Below are 15,452 nucleotides of genomic sequence, written 5' to 3'. Positions count from 1 at the left end.
CCCAAAAATAATTTTTACCTTCGATTTTAATTTTTTTTTCGCTTTTAGTTTTTTTTTTTTAATCTTTTCCACCCTCCTTTCCCTCCATTCCCCTCCGCCCCGAGCCAAGACACACCCCCGAGGGGTGTGGGCCGGGGGGTTGTGTGCGCGTTGGGGGGGGGGGGGGGATTGCGGGGGGCCGGTTCTCGCCCGTGGGGCGCTGCGGAGCCCGGGACGCGACGGGGCCCATCGGGGCCAGGACCGGGGAGGCAGGGGAACGGACGCCCCCGGTTGCCTCCCCGGGGATGCTGGGGGGCCCCGGGAGAGCCCGGGCTGGGCAGATTTCCTTATCCGGGGATCGCAGGGCACCTCGCTATTGGCCCGCGTTGTCACATGGACTCCAACTTTGTTCACTTGACAGTAAGTAGGAGGGTTTCACGAAACAGGAAAAGGAGTAAAGGGGGGGACAGGAATAAATTTTTAGGAGAGAGACATCTATATCTATATATTATTATTATTATTATTATCATTTTTTTTTCGTGTGTGCAATTCTAAGAAATTAATGGCCATGAGCTCGTTTTTGATCAACTCCAACTATGTGGACCCCAAGTTCCCACCCTGTGAAGAGTATTCCCACAGCGATTACCTTCCCAATCACTCGCCGGAATATTACAGCAGCCAGAGGCGAGAGAACACTTTCCAACATGAAGCGATGTACCAGCCACGATCAGCCTGCAAGGAGCAGCTCTACTCGTCCTGTCAGAGCTCCGGCCACCAAGCAGCGGTGTTATCCCCCCGGGGTCATGTCCATCCTCCGGCCGGACTGCAGAGCCACATCTCTGAACCAAATCAGCCCTGCGAGCCGGTTACCCCCAGCCCACCACCACCCTCTTGCAGCCAAAACTCTCTGAACCAAAGCCCTTCCAATTCCTCTTGCAAAGAGCCGGTAGTTTACCCCTGGATGAAAAAAGTCCATGTAAGCACGGGTAAGTGAACTAAAGTGGCTTTGCTTTATACTGAGTAGCACCTCAAAGTCTTGTAGAAATCTTATTGCACCAGTTGTAAAATAACCATTCGTGGAGATTTACGATCGCCTGTTTGCAGAGCGGTATAATTACATCCTCCATAAATTTTTATTGCTCTGCTTGGCCATGTGCCTTTGAAGTCTCTGTTACCATCCTCCTCCAATTTCTTGCAGGCTACTTTCCCTCTCTCTCTCTCTCTCTCTTTTTTTTTTTCCCCTTTTTTTTTTTTTTTTTAATGGCTGTTGAATCTTCGTAAGTTAAGTTTTATGTTTTCGTAATTTGTTTTTAAGTGGCGGGTCGAGTAAACTTTTACTATTTTCCCTCCTCCTCACCCCCTCTTCTCTCTCTCTCTCCCCCTCTCTCTCTCTTTTTTTTTTTTTTCTTTTCTTTTTAACCCGATATTAAATAAAAAGGAGGCTCTGTCCTCGCCTTTTTGCACGTGTTAAGGGCGAACTTTTAAAGGTTTGGGGACCGTTTTTGTGTGTGCGCGATGTTCAAGCAGAGGGCTGCGTTTATATATAGGCATATATGTGAATATCTAAGTGCAGATGCACGCGTAGAGGGCACGGAAAACGTATCCGGGGGACCTTGTGAAAACCTTTGGGCAGGAATAGACGTCAAAGGGATGAGGATGGAGGTGGAGAATTGGTTGTATTTTTAGCAGGTTTGCGGTGTATTTTTGTTTTTGAAGCATTTCCCCACCACCGACACCCAAAGAATGTGTGATGGGTTTTTGTTGTTGTTGTTATTGAAGGGGGGGAAAGGACCCATTAAAGGAACAACAGCTCAGTAATTCTTCTGCTTCTTTTTCTTTCTTCTCCTTTTTTTTTTACCCCCCTCTTTTCTGTTTGCCTCCTTTGTGTTTGTTCAGTAAACCCCAATTACTCAGGAGGGGAACCGAAACGCTCCCGCACAGCCTACACCAGGCAGCAAGTCCTGGAGCTGGAGAAGGAATTTCACTATAACCGTTATCTCACCCGGAGACGCAGGGTCGAGATCGCCCATTCCCTCTGCCTCTCCGAACGCCAGATCAAAATCTGGTTCCAGAACCGGAGGATGAAATGGAAAAAAGACCACAAGTTACCAAATACCAAGATCAGGTCTAATTCTTCCAGCTCCTCCACCAGCCTGCAGATCCCACAAGGAGGATCTCAAACCCGATCCCATGGACCAGCCACCAGCTTATAACTATTCCTGGGATGGATGAAGGGATGGGATAGATGGATGGATGGATGGATGGATGGATGGATGGATGGATGGATGGCGCGTGTTTGTGGCGTGAGGTTGTGTGTGTGTAGGGAACACATGAGGATATTTTTTTGTGTTAAATGCTCCAAGAAGCAGAGGGGAAGGAGGGCTGCTCTTTATTTATAGGGGGAACAGAGGGAGGCTCAGCTGCAACAAAGCAGACCGGTGCTGTTGTGCCTCTCTTCCATTAAAAGGAGGCTGTAGATAGTAGTTTTCAGATTTGGCTAAGATGGATCCTTGTTTCATCTTTAATCACGCCAAGCTCTGCCCCATTTGTCATGTTTACTCTCCCGTACAAAGGATGGACCTTATGTCTGCTATTACCTCGACAACCAGCGCTCACTTTAATAAATGAGGCTCAGTTTCTTCAAGACGAACTGGATTTTCTCCCCCCCCACCCATCCCCCCCCCCTTCTTTTTTTCTTTTTTCTTCCCCCCCTCCCTGGTCCTCTTTTTATTTTCTCGCCAACCAACCAAACCCACAAAGTTTGTGCTCCGCCATCCCCAAACCTCCACAGTTCTACCACAGCCTTGAGATGGAGGGGGGGGAGGAGGAAAAAATAATAATCCAAACCCAGGTCCAAACCCAATCCAAAACACTTACAGGGAATGGACTAGGAATGGGAAGGGGGGGAGAGAAGGAAGGGGGGGACGGACTCTCGGACACTGGGCGTGTGTGGAAGAAGGAAAGGGGGACACTCTGGAAAATAAAAAAGAAGGAAAATTAGGTCAAGTGGTTGGCAGACAAAGAAAGCGAGAGAATGGAGAGTGATGCAGGAACAACCCCCCCTGCCATTTTATTTTTGAGTCCAGCAGGTTGTGAGTCTGGGGAAGGGGGTGGGTGGGGAGAGGGAGAAGCGAGGGGTTTTAGGTTAGAAACTGGGTGATAACAGTGGCACCTGGCCTCACCCCCCCACCGCCCCCAGCCCAGGGTAAGGGGTGGCGGTGGGGAGCTCCTCTCCCACTGTCTAGCCCAGTCCTGTACTGAAAATGTGAATTATGGCCGGGGGTGGGGTGGGGTGTGAGGGCTTGCCCCTCTCGGGGTGGGGAGGGGGGAGCACGGGGTAAGACTGGGGTTTGGGGAGCCCCCCCCCCCCCGACTCCCCCTAACCGGCTTGGCTGCTCCGTCCTCTCCCTTTGTCCTTCGGGATGTGCAGATTTTACCTGTAAATAGCAGAGAAAAGGAACAACAAGAAGCCTAATTGGAAATAAATATCTTTTTTTTTTTTCATTGTGACTGTGACCTTGAGTAGTTATTTTTTGGGGGGGAGGGAGGAGGTGGTGCGGGGGGGGGGGAGGTGGTGTTGTCTTATTGTTCTGCGTGAGAAAAAAAAAAACCACAACAAAACAACAAAAACCACCAACACAACCTATTTTAAAGAAATTAATTAAAAAGCAGGTTTCTTACAGGCATTTCTGTTGTCAGTGGCCCAGCCTCAACTCCCTAATGAAAACAAAAGATGTTTGACTGGGGTCTATCAGCCTTAAGTACTGTTAAGCCGCACATATGATGATTTATTTGTTCTAAGCAGATATTAATATGCTCATCCCAAACTGGGCTCAGACAAAACCAGAAGCACTCATTAGCGCTTTGCTTCGCTGTAAGGAATGGGCTGGAGCGATGGATTTCTCTAGAGAGACCTCTCTCTTTAAGCACACCACCCCTCCTTCGCCCCCTCCTCCTCCTCCTCCTCCTCTTTCCCTCGCCCCAAAATCTCCTTCTCCAAGGTAGTTAATGCATTAATGAGTCTAATTTTTGCACAGATGTTTCTCGGTGTTTGCAGGTTTTCTGTGTATTTTGATATTACAAAGGAGCTGGCTCCTGCGATAGCTCATGGCCTGACAAGCAAATAGATAATCAAGAAGACAAATGGCTTCTTTTGTGAGCCGCAGCTCTTGTATTAATTTTCATTTTCTTTCTCATAGAAAGTATCGAAAATAACCACTCAGGACGAAATAACATTCCATTTCTAAGTTAGAAATAAAGAAGAAGAGAAAGAAAGAAAGATACAAACAACTAAAAAAAAAAGTGGTGTACTCAGAGGGGGGTTTCATGGTGGGAAGGAGGAGGGAAACCTCCACCAGCAGCTGGAAAAAAATCATTTTCTCCTGCTCGCCTCCAAAATAAACCGGGTTTGTGCTTATTTGTTCAACGGCCACGGAATTCTTCGAGTTCCCCCAAGCCGGGGCGAAATATTTCCCTCCTCGTTATTCAGAAACAAAGGCAGGGCTCGAAATATTTCAGTGGGGCGGGAGGGGGAAGAGGGAGGGTGGTGGTGGGAGAGAGAGAGAGATCGTGTGTGTTTGTATCTTATTCCTAAGTCACTGCGTAGCCACCTTGCAAATAAAGTGTCCCCCAAAGTCTCCCCTGCCCCCAGCTCGAACAAAAGGCCTCGGTTCTTTCTTTTGTGTTTCCCAACCCCCCCCCCCCGCCCCCCTTTTCCTATTGACATTTTAATACTTTAAAATAATATTAATGCAGTCACATGGCGCGGATGTTACAGGAGAATTTGATTTCTGGGGTGTATTTGGAGTTAACTATGGTGGGGTTTGGAGGTAGCAACAGCAAACCTTTAAAGTTTCTTGTTGTTGTTGTTGTTGTTGTTGTCTTGGGGTGTGTTTTTTTGCCTGCGTGTCGTTCACAGGGGGTGGAGGGGGTGGCAGGGGCTGTATTTTATTGCAATGCCTAAAGGTTGGGGGGTTTTGTTGTTGTCGTTGCATTTTATTTCCCCCGTTTCTGGCTTTGATCTGCTGGGGGTGTGTGTTGTAAAGAGGGTGTTATTTTGAAGATAGGGCTTCGAAGAATGCCCCCCAAAATTGTTCTTTTTTCTTAAGTCTTCCTTTAAAAAAAAAAGCAGCATATGCTTCGAGGAATGCGAGGTCTATAGAGGGGAAATCAAAGCTGGAAAGTATGAATAGGATAGAAGGGGGAGAAAAGAAGATTTCTATAGGACCTAAAAGTTCACAGCCATTATAAGCAGACAGAAGCCAAGAAAAATGCGAGAATTATACAGAAAATCATTAATCACTTCTTTTCTTTAAATACTTATCCTTTTCCCATTGTTATTCAACAGCAAATCTCCGCAGACCGTCTGTTGGGAAAAAAGCGCCCGGAGTCCTACCAGAATCTTCCGAGAGAGAGGGGAAACAAAAAAATATAGAACATAATAATATTAATAATAAAATCTGGATCGTAAAGGTGAAAGCTTTGTTTTTGGGGGAGAAAAACCAAAAGCAAACACATCACCCCAAAGCCATCCTTTTCCCCCCCCAACAACACCCCCCCCACCCCCCCCCTCCTTCCCCAGACCTCTCACTTTGGAAGAAACCACCCAAACCATGAGGGCCGACTCTGGGGCGTTGGAAAAAGGATGTGGGAGCGAACCAGGTAACAGAGCTGCTCTCTTGGCATGCATTTCTGATCGGTTTATTGCCTCCTTTCAGGGGAACGCGAAAGGAAACAAACAAAAAAAAAAGGCGAAAAGGGGGGGAAAAAAAAGATATTAAAAAGAAAAGAGGGCAGAAAGCAAAAAACCACGTGAAATCGGGTGCGGGTTTTTTGGTTGTTTCTTTTCCCTTCTGTTTTTCTTGTTTTATTTTGACCGATGTGGGCGAGGGGAGCGGGTAGAGAAACTTTGCGGGCGGGTTCTTCCTTGTGGCGAGAGGACTTCGGCTTGTTTTTTTTCCTTTTCTCTCTCCTCCTCTTCCTCCTCTTCGATTTGAGGCTTTGCGGCTTGGGGGGGGGGGGGGGGGGGGGGGGGGGCTTGGCCCTGCGGTGTTTTGGTGTGGGAACCCCGGGCAGGGCGGTGGAGAGGCTGCGGGGTCTTTCCCGTGGCGGGGTTTTAGGGTTACACTTCTTGAGTCGTTTTCTGCAATGATTTCTTTTTTGTTTTCCTTCTCCCAACCCCCCCTCCTCACCCCCTCTCCCTCCTCCCCTCCTTTTATTTTCCGAGCAAATCCTCCTTGCCCCGTTTGGAGAGGGATTGGCAATGTCCCGAAGGGGACAAGAGCATCAGGAGTGCGGGTGACCTGGGGGTGTCTTTGTCCCATGATCATCGGTATCCCCGGGTGCGGTTATCCCGGGTTAAGGATATCCCGCGGGGTCCCTGTGTGTCTTTGTCCCAGGAACGGGGGTGTCATGGAGGTGCTTGGTGCTTCGCGGTGGTTGTTTCCTCATCATGGGAACTGTTGTGGGGATATTGTGACTGAGGAAAAAAAAGGGCTAAAAATTGGGGAGACAAAATCCAGCTCTGGCACGCCTGGTTCGGGGGATAGAGTTCACGCAGAGGACACGTTTTCTAGGCGATTAGCTGTGTATTGCAGCCGGGGACTGACCTCGCAAACCCCTTGACCTCTCCGAGGCTGGACATTGTGCTGGGCAACCGCTCAACCCGCAGTTCAGCAAAACTTTGCGTGTGCGGGGTCCTGCCGACCCCGGCCCTCACCGCGGGCCTGCCCGAGGAACCAGCACCGGGAGAAGGTGTGGGGGAAAAGAAAGGACTGGAGAAAGGATTTGGATTTGGGTTTATTTCTGCTTTTCTCACGGTTTAGTTTGTCTTTTTTTCCAAGCCTGGGCCCGACAAATGTTTTCCTCTCTCATTTGCCTCTCGAAGAGCTCGGTGTTTGCTTGGGGTTTTGGCTTCTTTGTAGGAAAGAAAAAAGAAAGGAGAGAAGGAGGGAGGTGTGTGTTGGGACTCTGTCGTGTTTGGACTCTGCAGAGCGGTCTGCCTGCTCTTGGCGTCACACAAATAATTCGGGGAAAAAACGATAGACCGAAGCCCTCCGGACCCGCCGCCGCTTCCCTCGTCCATATCTCATCTCGCTTCTTATTTTCAGAAATTCCTTTGTTTCCGAGAGTCCTTCTCCATCCTCGCACCCCCCCCTTCTACCCTCCCCCATGCACCTCCTCCCACTTCTCCCCTGCCCACGGCTCTCTCAAAAGCCTTTCTGTGCCCAGCTGCAGCGCGGAGCTGCGCGGAGAGGCGCGGAGCACCCTATCGGCCAGGGTGGCCTTTCCCTGGGACCCCAGAAGTGGGACCCTCGTCTTAGAGCCCCCCAACAAAGGGTTGCTGAACCCTTTTGTTACATCTCGGTCTAAAAATCGGACCTCAAAAAAAGGGGTTTTGAATCAGAAAAATCGCGTGTAACAACCCAAGTGAGATGTAGTTAGTAGAGAGAAAGAGGGGAGGGGGATTAAATATATATGTATGTGAATATATATATTAATGGATATGAGGCTCGGAGGGGATAGGGGGGGTTGTCTGGTACGGGGAGCCGGGAGAGGAGAGGGTTGTGCCGCCCCCGGTATAACGCTGGGTTGCTTTAAAGCCGGTCCGAGCGGGTTGGGAGTTTCTCAGCCCCGGTGACAGATTTATGATCCGCAATAAGAACGGCGTGTTTAAATCCGTAAATCAATCTCGCTTTCTCACTATATAAACGTTCATTTTCTCTTTAGAAAGCAACCGGCTTTGATCACGGCACCTCGGAGGGCGAAGCTGCGGTTTATGGCCGTGTTTCCGACCCTTTGAACTGGGGGCTTTAAAAAAAGAGAGAGAGAGAGAGAGAAAAAATCCTCAAACCAAAATGGGTCCTTCTTTTGCATGAAACAAACCCAAAAATGCCAGCGGAGGTGCAGGGGGAAAAAAAAAAAAAAGAAAAAAAAGGAGTCAGCCCCATTTGCTGCTCGGCGCCTTTTATTTTATCTTTTTCTGTTCCCCCCCCACCTCCCTTTCAATTTTGATTTATTTATTTCTCCGGCTTCATTCACAGGGACACCTCTCTTTATGACTAAGGGGGGAAAAAAAAGATAGAGGTGGTTGTGCGAAGTGAAAGTCGCGGCTTCTGAACTGACCTGAAGTTGCCCCAATAAACATCCCCCACCACCCCCCACCCCGCACCACCACCTTTTCCCAAAGTTGCCTCCCTCCTGGGATCCCTCCTCCCAGCTATGGGAGCCCCTTTTTTAATCGGATTTCCCCCCTACACACACACACCCTTCCCCAGTTTCCTCCCACACCTTGACCAAACGTCTCTCTTCCGACAGCCACTTTCACTCGATAAAATCGATTCAGAAATAATCGAGGGCTTTTGAAAATGAAGCGTTTCCCCGCTCGCTCCTTGCTGGCCGGAGGTGGGGGGCCTACAGCCTCCTCCCCCCTCCCCTCCAGTCCTCTAGGGTCGTGTTAAAATAGGGAACACCCCACTTTTAGGCATTGTTTTTACTGATTTTTATGTTTAACCAGAGCTCCCTACAGGCTTTACCTGTGAAACGTTTCCCTGCTGGGCTCTTTTCTGGCTGGGGGGGCCGAACCCAGACACTCCTCATCTCCCCTCAGATCGGTTTAGAGGGGGAAACTCCCACTTTTAGACTGTTTGCAGTCATTTTAATGTTTAATTCGAGCTCCCTCCAGGCTTTACCCGCGGAGCTGGGGGTTCCCAGTGGGGTTTCAGCGGTGCTGGGGTGCTGGAGTGGGGTAGGGGTGGAGATGCTCTGCCCTGGACTGTGCCGTCCCCCACCCCAGCACTGGGGAAAGTGGAGTCTCTGGGACATGCTCTTGAGGCTTTCATGCTTCACTCTCTGCATTTTTCTCGGGTGCCAGTTTCCCCGCGTGGCCGTGGGGACCCACCCCTTTCTCCCCCCACCCCCCGCGTTGGTTCTGCCAGCACGGTGCCAGGACTGCCAGCTCCGCGGCTGCTCCGCGGCTGCTCCGCGGCCTTTCCCAGCCGCTCCCCTTTGTTGCTTTTTTTTTTTTTTTTTCCCCTTTCTTTTATCTTTTCTTTCCAGGATCCTTGTACTTGGCAGCTTTCCTCAGAGTAGAAATTTGATTTTTGATTTATTATTTTTTTAATGCAATAAAGGCCGGCCAAACAATAACAGAAGCGAGGGAAAGGGGGAAAAAATAGCCCTGGAAAGGGCTAAAAACAGGAGTGAAAATATTCTCAGCTGGTTTAGACTGGGAAACAGTTGTGCTGTTCACTACAAGATCGTAAGGGAAAAAAAATCTCGGTGTGAGGAGAGGAAGACAAAATAACCCAAACAAAACACACCAAAACCACACAACGCAAGAAGCTCGACGCGGCTTAGCTGAGCCAAAGTCCAGCAAAGCCAAACCCCAGGGTAGGTTTAGAGCAGGGTTTGAGTGCTCCCAGCACTTCAAAAGGTTTAAAGCAGGGTTCAAAATGCTCCCAGCTTCAGGAAGAGAAGGTTTAGGGCAGGGTTTAAACATTTCCAGCTCCAGGAAAGGTTTAGAGCAGGGTTAAAATGCTCCCAGCTCCAGCCAGGAAAGGTTTGGAGCAGAGTTTAAACAGTTTGTGCTCCAAGGAAGGTTCAGAGCAGGGTTAAAATGATCCCAGCTCCATGCAGGAAACGTACAAAGCAGGGTTTAAACACTCCCAGCTCCTGCCAGGAGAGAGGATGAAGAAACAAACCCCAGATCGTGCCCTTTATTAGAGAGGAGGCTCAGAGGTGGGTGCCCTGAGCACACTCTCACCCCACGTTGGCACGGCCGTGCCAGGCAACCCTGGGGAGGGGGTGATCTCTGTCCATCCAGAAAAAGCTTGGTTCACTTCGAAACTTCTTTAACAAAAAATCCTGTTCCGGTGGAAGGTCACAGTGGTCCTTTGAGTATGAAACTGAGAGACCCCCTTCCCCCTTCCCCATCACGTGATTCATTAAATAATTAATGCAGAGGTTGCAGAATAGATATGTATTCGTCAGGAAAATCGCAGACATGGTCTCCTTGTGTCTGACGTGAAATTCAACTGTCCTTTAAAAAACAAGCCTATAGCTGAGGGAAAGGAAGGAGGAAAAAAAAAAAAGAGAGAGAGAGAGGAGAAAAAAAAAAAAAAAGGGGAGAGAAAGAGCGAGAGGGAGAGAGAGAAAAGAGGGGGAGAGGAGGAGAGAGGGAGAGGAGTCTGCAATAAAACAATTCTCAGGAACCACGAAGCCACGCCGAGGGCTGGATTATTGTAAGTAGCAGGGGCTTCCCAATTCTGAGCGTGTCTATATGTCCATGTAAATTTATTGTTTGTTATTAATGTTATTGTCGTAAAATGTGACAAATCGCCGTCTTCATTTCCTCCCATTTCTCTTCACCCGGTGGTATGTGTGTTTATACCCATCGAGGCATTTCATTGATATTTTTAGGAATATTCCTCTCTCTCCCTCTCCCTCCTCTCCTTGCAACCTTCTTTTCTATTTTTTTTCCCCCCCTTCCCTTTCCCCCCTCTCCTTTTCTCTCTTCCCCCTTTCTTGATTTATTACAATAAACATGTCAGCAGCAGCGCGGCTGCCATTGTGTGTGTGTTTGGGAGCGAGTTGTGTTGTTTATAGTGGTGTCCAAGATAAATCATTTCTCGAGTGAAAATGATGTGCGAGCGATGATATTTTAGAGCGAGGATCTCTCTCTCTCTCTCTCTCTCTCTCTTTGCCCCACTCCCTGGAGTTGATTATTTCAGGCGATTTACAGTAATAGATCAGCAGCTAATATGAAAGCTCTGTAGCTGGGGGTCTTAAATTACAGCATCTGTGATTACCAATTAAGGAGAGATTTGTATAAATTTGGGATTGCGGGAACGCCTCGTTGGCATATAAACCTAGGAAAAGAGCACGACCTTAATAGCAAAATTACAGCTCGGAGTCCTGCGTTGCAGCATCCCCTTTATCAACGATAACTCATTTACTCCCCAGCTCCCTCCTCTCCCCAGTCTTCGACTGGATTCCTCACTGGAGAGCGGGCACAGGTTGCTCTAGCAAAGCAAAAGAGATTTCTGGAGGTGCTTCGTTTTAAACCAAACACAAGAAGGAGACTTACCATGCAAATAATTAATAATAATAAAAAATAATAGATTGCAGCAGGAAAACTGCAAAGTAGCTGCCTCTGAGAGAGGCACACTCTGGTCCCGGGCAGGGACGGGAATTCGCCCATCAAAAGCAGAACAATAGGGATCTGTGGGAACTGGGGCGCTGCCGGGGGACCCCGGCAGACCCCTTCGCTCCTATAACCACTGACAGAAAGGGGAATAAATTCATTGCCGATGCTTCGGTCTGCTTTTCTAGCTGGAGGATAAACTTTGTGAGTTTCTCTTTTTTCGCTTAAGAGCCCGAATCTCAAAAGGCTGAGGAGGTGATGGATGGAGAGAGCTTCTGATGATGAAAGTTGGAGACGGTGCTCTAAGGAGTGTTTTTTAGGAGCCGGGCCTGTTATATCTCAGTTAAAAAAAAATGAGCTCCGAGGAGAAATAACACTAAAATTAGGCTTAAATAGCAGCAGAACCTGGCCGGCAGCTGTTAACCTTTGCAGTGATTCCTCTGTAGAATGCAGCTGAGCTCTAGCAGGGAAATCTCATCCAAGACACTGAGGTTAGGGAAGGAAGATGAAGCTTTGGGGACGAGCTGCGTGCCCCAAAGAAAGGAGACCGATACCTGTTTCACTGCCAGCGCGGAGAGCGAGTACTCCGCGGAGAACAAGGGAGGTCAGGCACTGCCCTTTCCCTCCCATCTCCAAACTGGACCAAATTGGTCCTAGCCGGGAGTGTTGAAAGGGAAGGAGGAAGTGGGAGATGGCGTTTTTAAATATTTTACAAGCTCCAACATGAGAGGAGTCAATAAAACTGACAACAGGAGCAAAGATTAAATGTTCGCACCCGGATTCTGGGATGAGAATTCCCGGCTTTTTCCCACTTTCCTTTCCTTTTTTTTCCCTCCCCTCTCTGCTCGCCAGCCCCAGCTCACCCCACCCTAGCGCGGATATTTAACTCTGTCTGACAGAGTAAACCTTTATGTAGTAGAATTAGGGCAACTCAGCGACTTTCATTAAATATTAAGGGAGATCCAGGGACGGTGACTGAGCCAGAAATACAGCATCCTTCTCTGTCAAGCCCCATATTAATTTAAGTTGGCGGTTTCAAAAGGATGCAGATTCCCCCTCCCCTCTTTCCCCACCTTCCTTCCCTTTATTTTATTCAGTGGTATTTTTGGTTTATTTTGTTGCGGGTTTTGTTTTGTTTTGTTTTGTTTTTCCCCCTGTCGATTTGCGATGTTGAGCGTGAGAAATTGGCCCTTGGTAGGGGGGAAGTTGGCTCGGTGTGGGGAAGCCGCCACCCCGCAGCCCCCTCCCTGGGCGGCAGTCCCCTCTAAATCAATACTAGGGCTTTATTTATCCCCGGTCCAGACGTCTTTGTGCGAGTGTCCTTTAATAATCAGATGTCAGGAGGAGATGGGGTGGCCGAGGGCTGCCGGGTCGCTCTGGTCCAGCCTTCATGCTGGGGACACAGCCCCTACCCCAGGACACCCCCTTCCCGGCTCGGGAGGGGAGCCTGGACCCGGGGTGGGTCTCCAGACCCCAAATATGACCCTGGATAAAAGCCCCAGACCCCATTTAAAGAACTCAGTGTCAGCACAGAAGCTCAGATCCTGGATAATGGCTCCCCGCCACCATTAGGAGATCCAGACCTAGGAGGGCACCCCATAACAGAGACAGCACCCCATAACAGAGACAGGACCTCAAACCTCTTGAGAAGAGCCTCCAACATTGGAGGGGATCTCAAATCCAGGACAAAACACAGATTAGGGAGGAGACCCCAGACCCAGAATAGGACACAGACTCGGAAGGGGACTCCAGACCCAAACTGAGAGCAGGGCCGGGCGGTGGAAGCAGAGCTCTCCCCCTCCTACTCCGTCCCTGGCCGGGGGCTGTGGAAGGGGTCCAGGGCAGAAAGGGGCTTGGGTGATGCAAAACGTCCCTCCGTGAGGGATCCGGGCTGGGAGGGCCGCCCGTTGCCATCATTATTTCTCTGTTACCCCCACCCTGGTCCTTGTGTCTAACTCGGATCCTCAGCGCTCTGCTCCAACATCCCTCCCCGCCCCATCCTCCCTAACCCCCCATATTTCTCTGCGGTTAGCAAGGATCCCAGGGAAAGAGCTTCGTTTCTGGCAGAGAAACCTGGAGCAAAAGCCCTTGCCCCGCGCATCCTCCGCGCATCCTCCGCGCATCCCCGCCACCGCCTCTCCCAACCCAACAGCTTCACTCCTCTCCCAGACCGACTGAAAAACAACGAGCGAGTAATTCCTTACCATATTTAAGCTGCATTTCTTTATTAGCTTGCTGAAATGGAGGTGGTTTGGTTTTTTTTTTTCTCTAGAAATCAGCTTTTTGGGCTTTAGAATTTTGGTGCCAATGAGCTAGAGAAAAGGCTGTGGCTTTAATTTCGGTGCCTTTCTCCGTGCCTGTCATCTCCTCAAGAAGCTCCTGGGCTAGCAGCGCTGCCAATCCCTGTTTATCTCATCTCATCCCCAAAGAAATTTCCCTCCCTTCCCTCTCTCCCGGCCATTCCCGAGTGCTTTTTTATTTCCCCCCCTCCCCCTCTCTTTTTTTTTTCTTTTCCGCGGAGGAAGCTATTAACATTGTAAATATGAGTCAACAGCACCTTAATTCATAATTTATTGCAGGCGGTAGAGGAGAGTTATTTAAGATCAAAGCATCGCGGAGGGCGAGGGCTGCGAAGCTTGGAGAACAGGGAGCAGAGCGATGAAGGAGGAGAACTCAGAAACCTGTGGCTTAGGCGCGGAGAAGACGCGTTGGCATCTTTCTCCCCTTCCCCCTTCTCCCCCCTCTCCCTTTTGGGTATTGTTTTTCCTTGAAAAGGGTTTCACGCTGCCCAGCTCCCCAGAATCACCCCCGGGCAGTTCAAGAGAAGAGGCTCAGGCCACAGCAAAAAACTAGCATCACCCCAAAAGCAAAACCCAGCATCACCCTAAATCCGAGGCCTGAAGAGTGGCTTGGGGAGGGCTGGGAGCTGGTACCAGTTCAGCCGCTTCATTCTCCTGTTTAAAATGGGAGTCACAGGCAGACGAGACAAAAGGGAAGAGCCCGGTTAAACAGGGAAAAGTTTGGGAACCATGACGTTTTACTTTGATGTTTTCTCTCTCTCTCTGTTGTTTTTTTTTTTTCCTCTGTGTGTGTGTTGGGAGGAGGGAGAGGAAAGAAATAAAAGGCAACGACCACATTTCAACACTTCCCTGCGCGTTACCATCCCGCTTGAAAAGGAAAACCGTAAATCAGAGGCGATGGTGCAGATATGACTATTTTTATTATTTTTTTAGAGTAGATATGAGGGGAGGGGTTAAGAAGAACACCAACACCACCACCCCCCGGTCGCTATTTCGTCTCCTTTTGATGTCCAGCTCAATGGGAAATATATCAGAGTTTTATTGGCAGCGGTATCTAGAGGTCAGGGAAGAAGCCTGAAAAACTTCGGGTCAAATTCTCCCGAAGCAAGTCCCGCGGAAATCAATGGGGAACGGCGATCCAAAGCCTCTGGGGCTGGGGGTGGGGAACAGGGGGAGAGGGACTAGCCACCACCACCCCGCCAAGCCCTTCTCCCACTGCTCCGGTACGACGGCTGGTCCCCGGAGCTTGCGAGCCCGTCACCCAGTTCCAGTTCCAGCCGCTCGACGCTGCCCGTTTCGGGATGGGTGGGTGTTATGTGGGGTGGGGAGGGTTCTCTCCCGCCTCTCCTCCCGTTTTTTTGGGAGCAGGAACCGTGCCATGGCACGCTTCTCCCTTTCACCAGCATCCAAGATCCATGTTTCCTCTCCCCGTGCTGAGGTCAGCTCCAGCAAAAACCAGTCTAAAAATAACCGCCAGGATCTGGGTTGTTGCTACTGGTACCTCTCCTTCTCTCTGCTTCAGACTTCAGAGACCACAATACTCCCTAAAAAAAGGGCAGGATTTAATGGCAGGGGCTGCTGAGGAAGGGTCGGGAGGGTGAAAAAAAAAGTAAGAAACCCGCTGGGCTTCGCATAACTTTTATTCCCCCCCTCATTTCTTTCTCTCTTTCCTTCTTTCTCTGTTTTCTTCGTTTTTCCCCCTTTCCCCGGACGAGACATATGGAATCAATTTTGAATCCTGACATTGAAGGCTGGCCAATTCCTACTGGCTCTGAAAAACCAGAATCCATTTGGTTCCCTTCTCTCCAGCACCCCTTGTCACTCAGTATTAGAACAGTCTTGCAACATTTTTAAGTCTTTATAAAGAGAAACAGCTTTCCAGACAGATACCGAGGATTTGGGAGTGGGGGGGGGGGAGGGTGGGGTGGGATATTTTTTGTGGCTTTTCTTTTTGCTTTTGTTTTTAAAGAGAAACTTTCGTGCAATCCGCCCCTTCTCCAACCCCCCCAATCTCGTCCCCCTCCCCTCGG

The 15,452-nt window shown here is 49.5% G+C and overlaps 1 protein-coding gene across 1 annotated transcript; it reads left to right on the top strand.

Annotated features, from left to right (window-relative positions):
• Positions 1-207: 207 nt before the first annotated feature.
• On the top strand, positions 208-2,618 carry HOXB4 (homeobox B4). Its single transcript, XM_009899908.2, is given in 4 exon segments — positions 208-380; positions 382-399; positions 536-965; positions 1,876-2,618. Coding segments are annotated over 4 exon segments (861 nt in total). The 5' UTR covers positions 208-284; the 3' UTR covers positions 2,193-2,618.
• Positions 2,619-15,452: the final 12,834 nt, after the last annotated feature.

This window comes from Dryobates pubescens, chromosome 36 (assembly GCF_014839835.1).
Source record: "Dryobates pubescens isolate bDryPub1 chromosome 36, bDryPub1.pri, whole genome shotgun sequence".
NCBI classification, from domain to species: domain Eukaryota; kingdom Metazoa; phylum Chordata; class Aves; order Piciformes; family Picidae; genus Dryobates; species Dryobates pubescens.
Note: the sequence above shows the minus strand (reverse complement) of the source record. Positions and strands in the feature narration are given on the sequence as shown.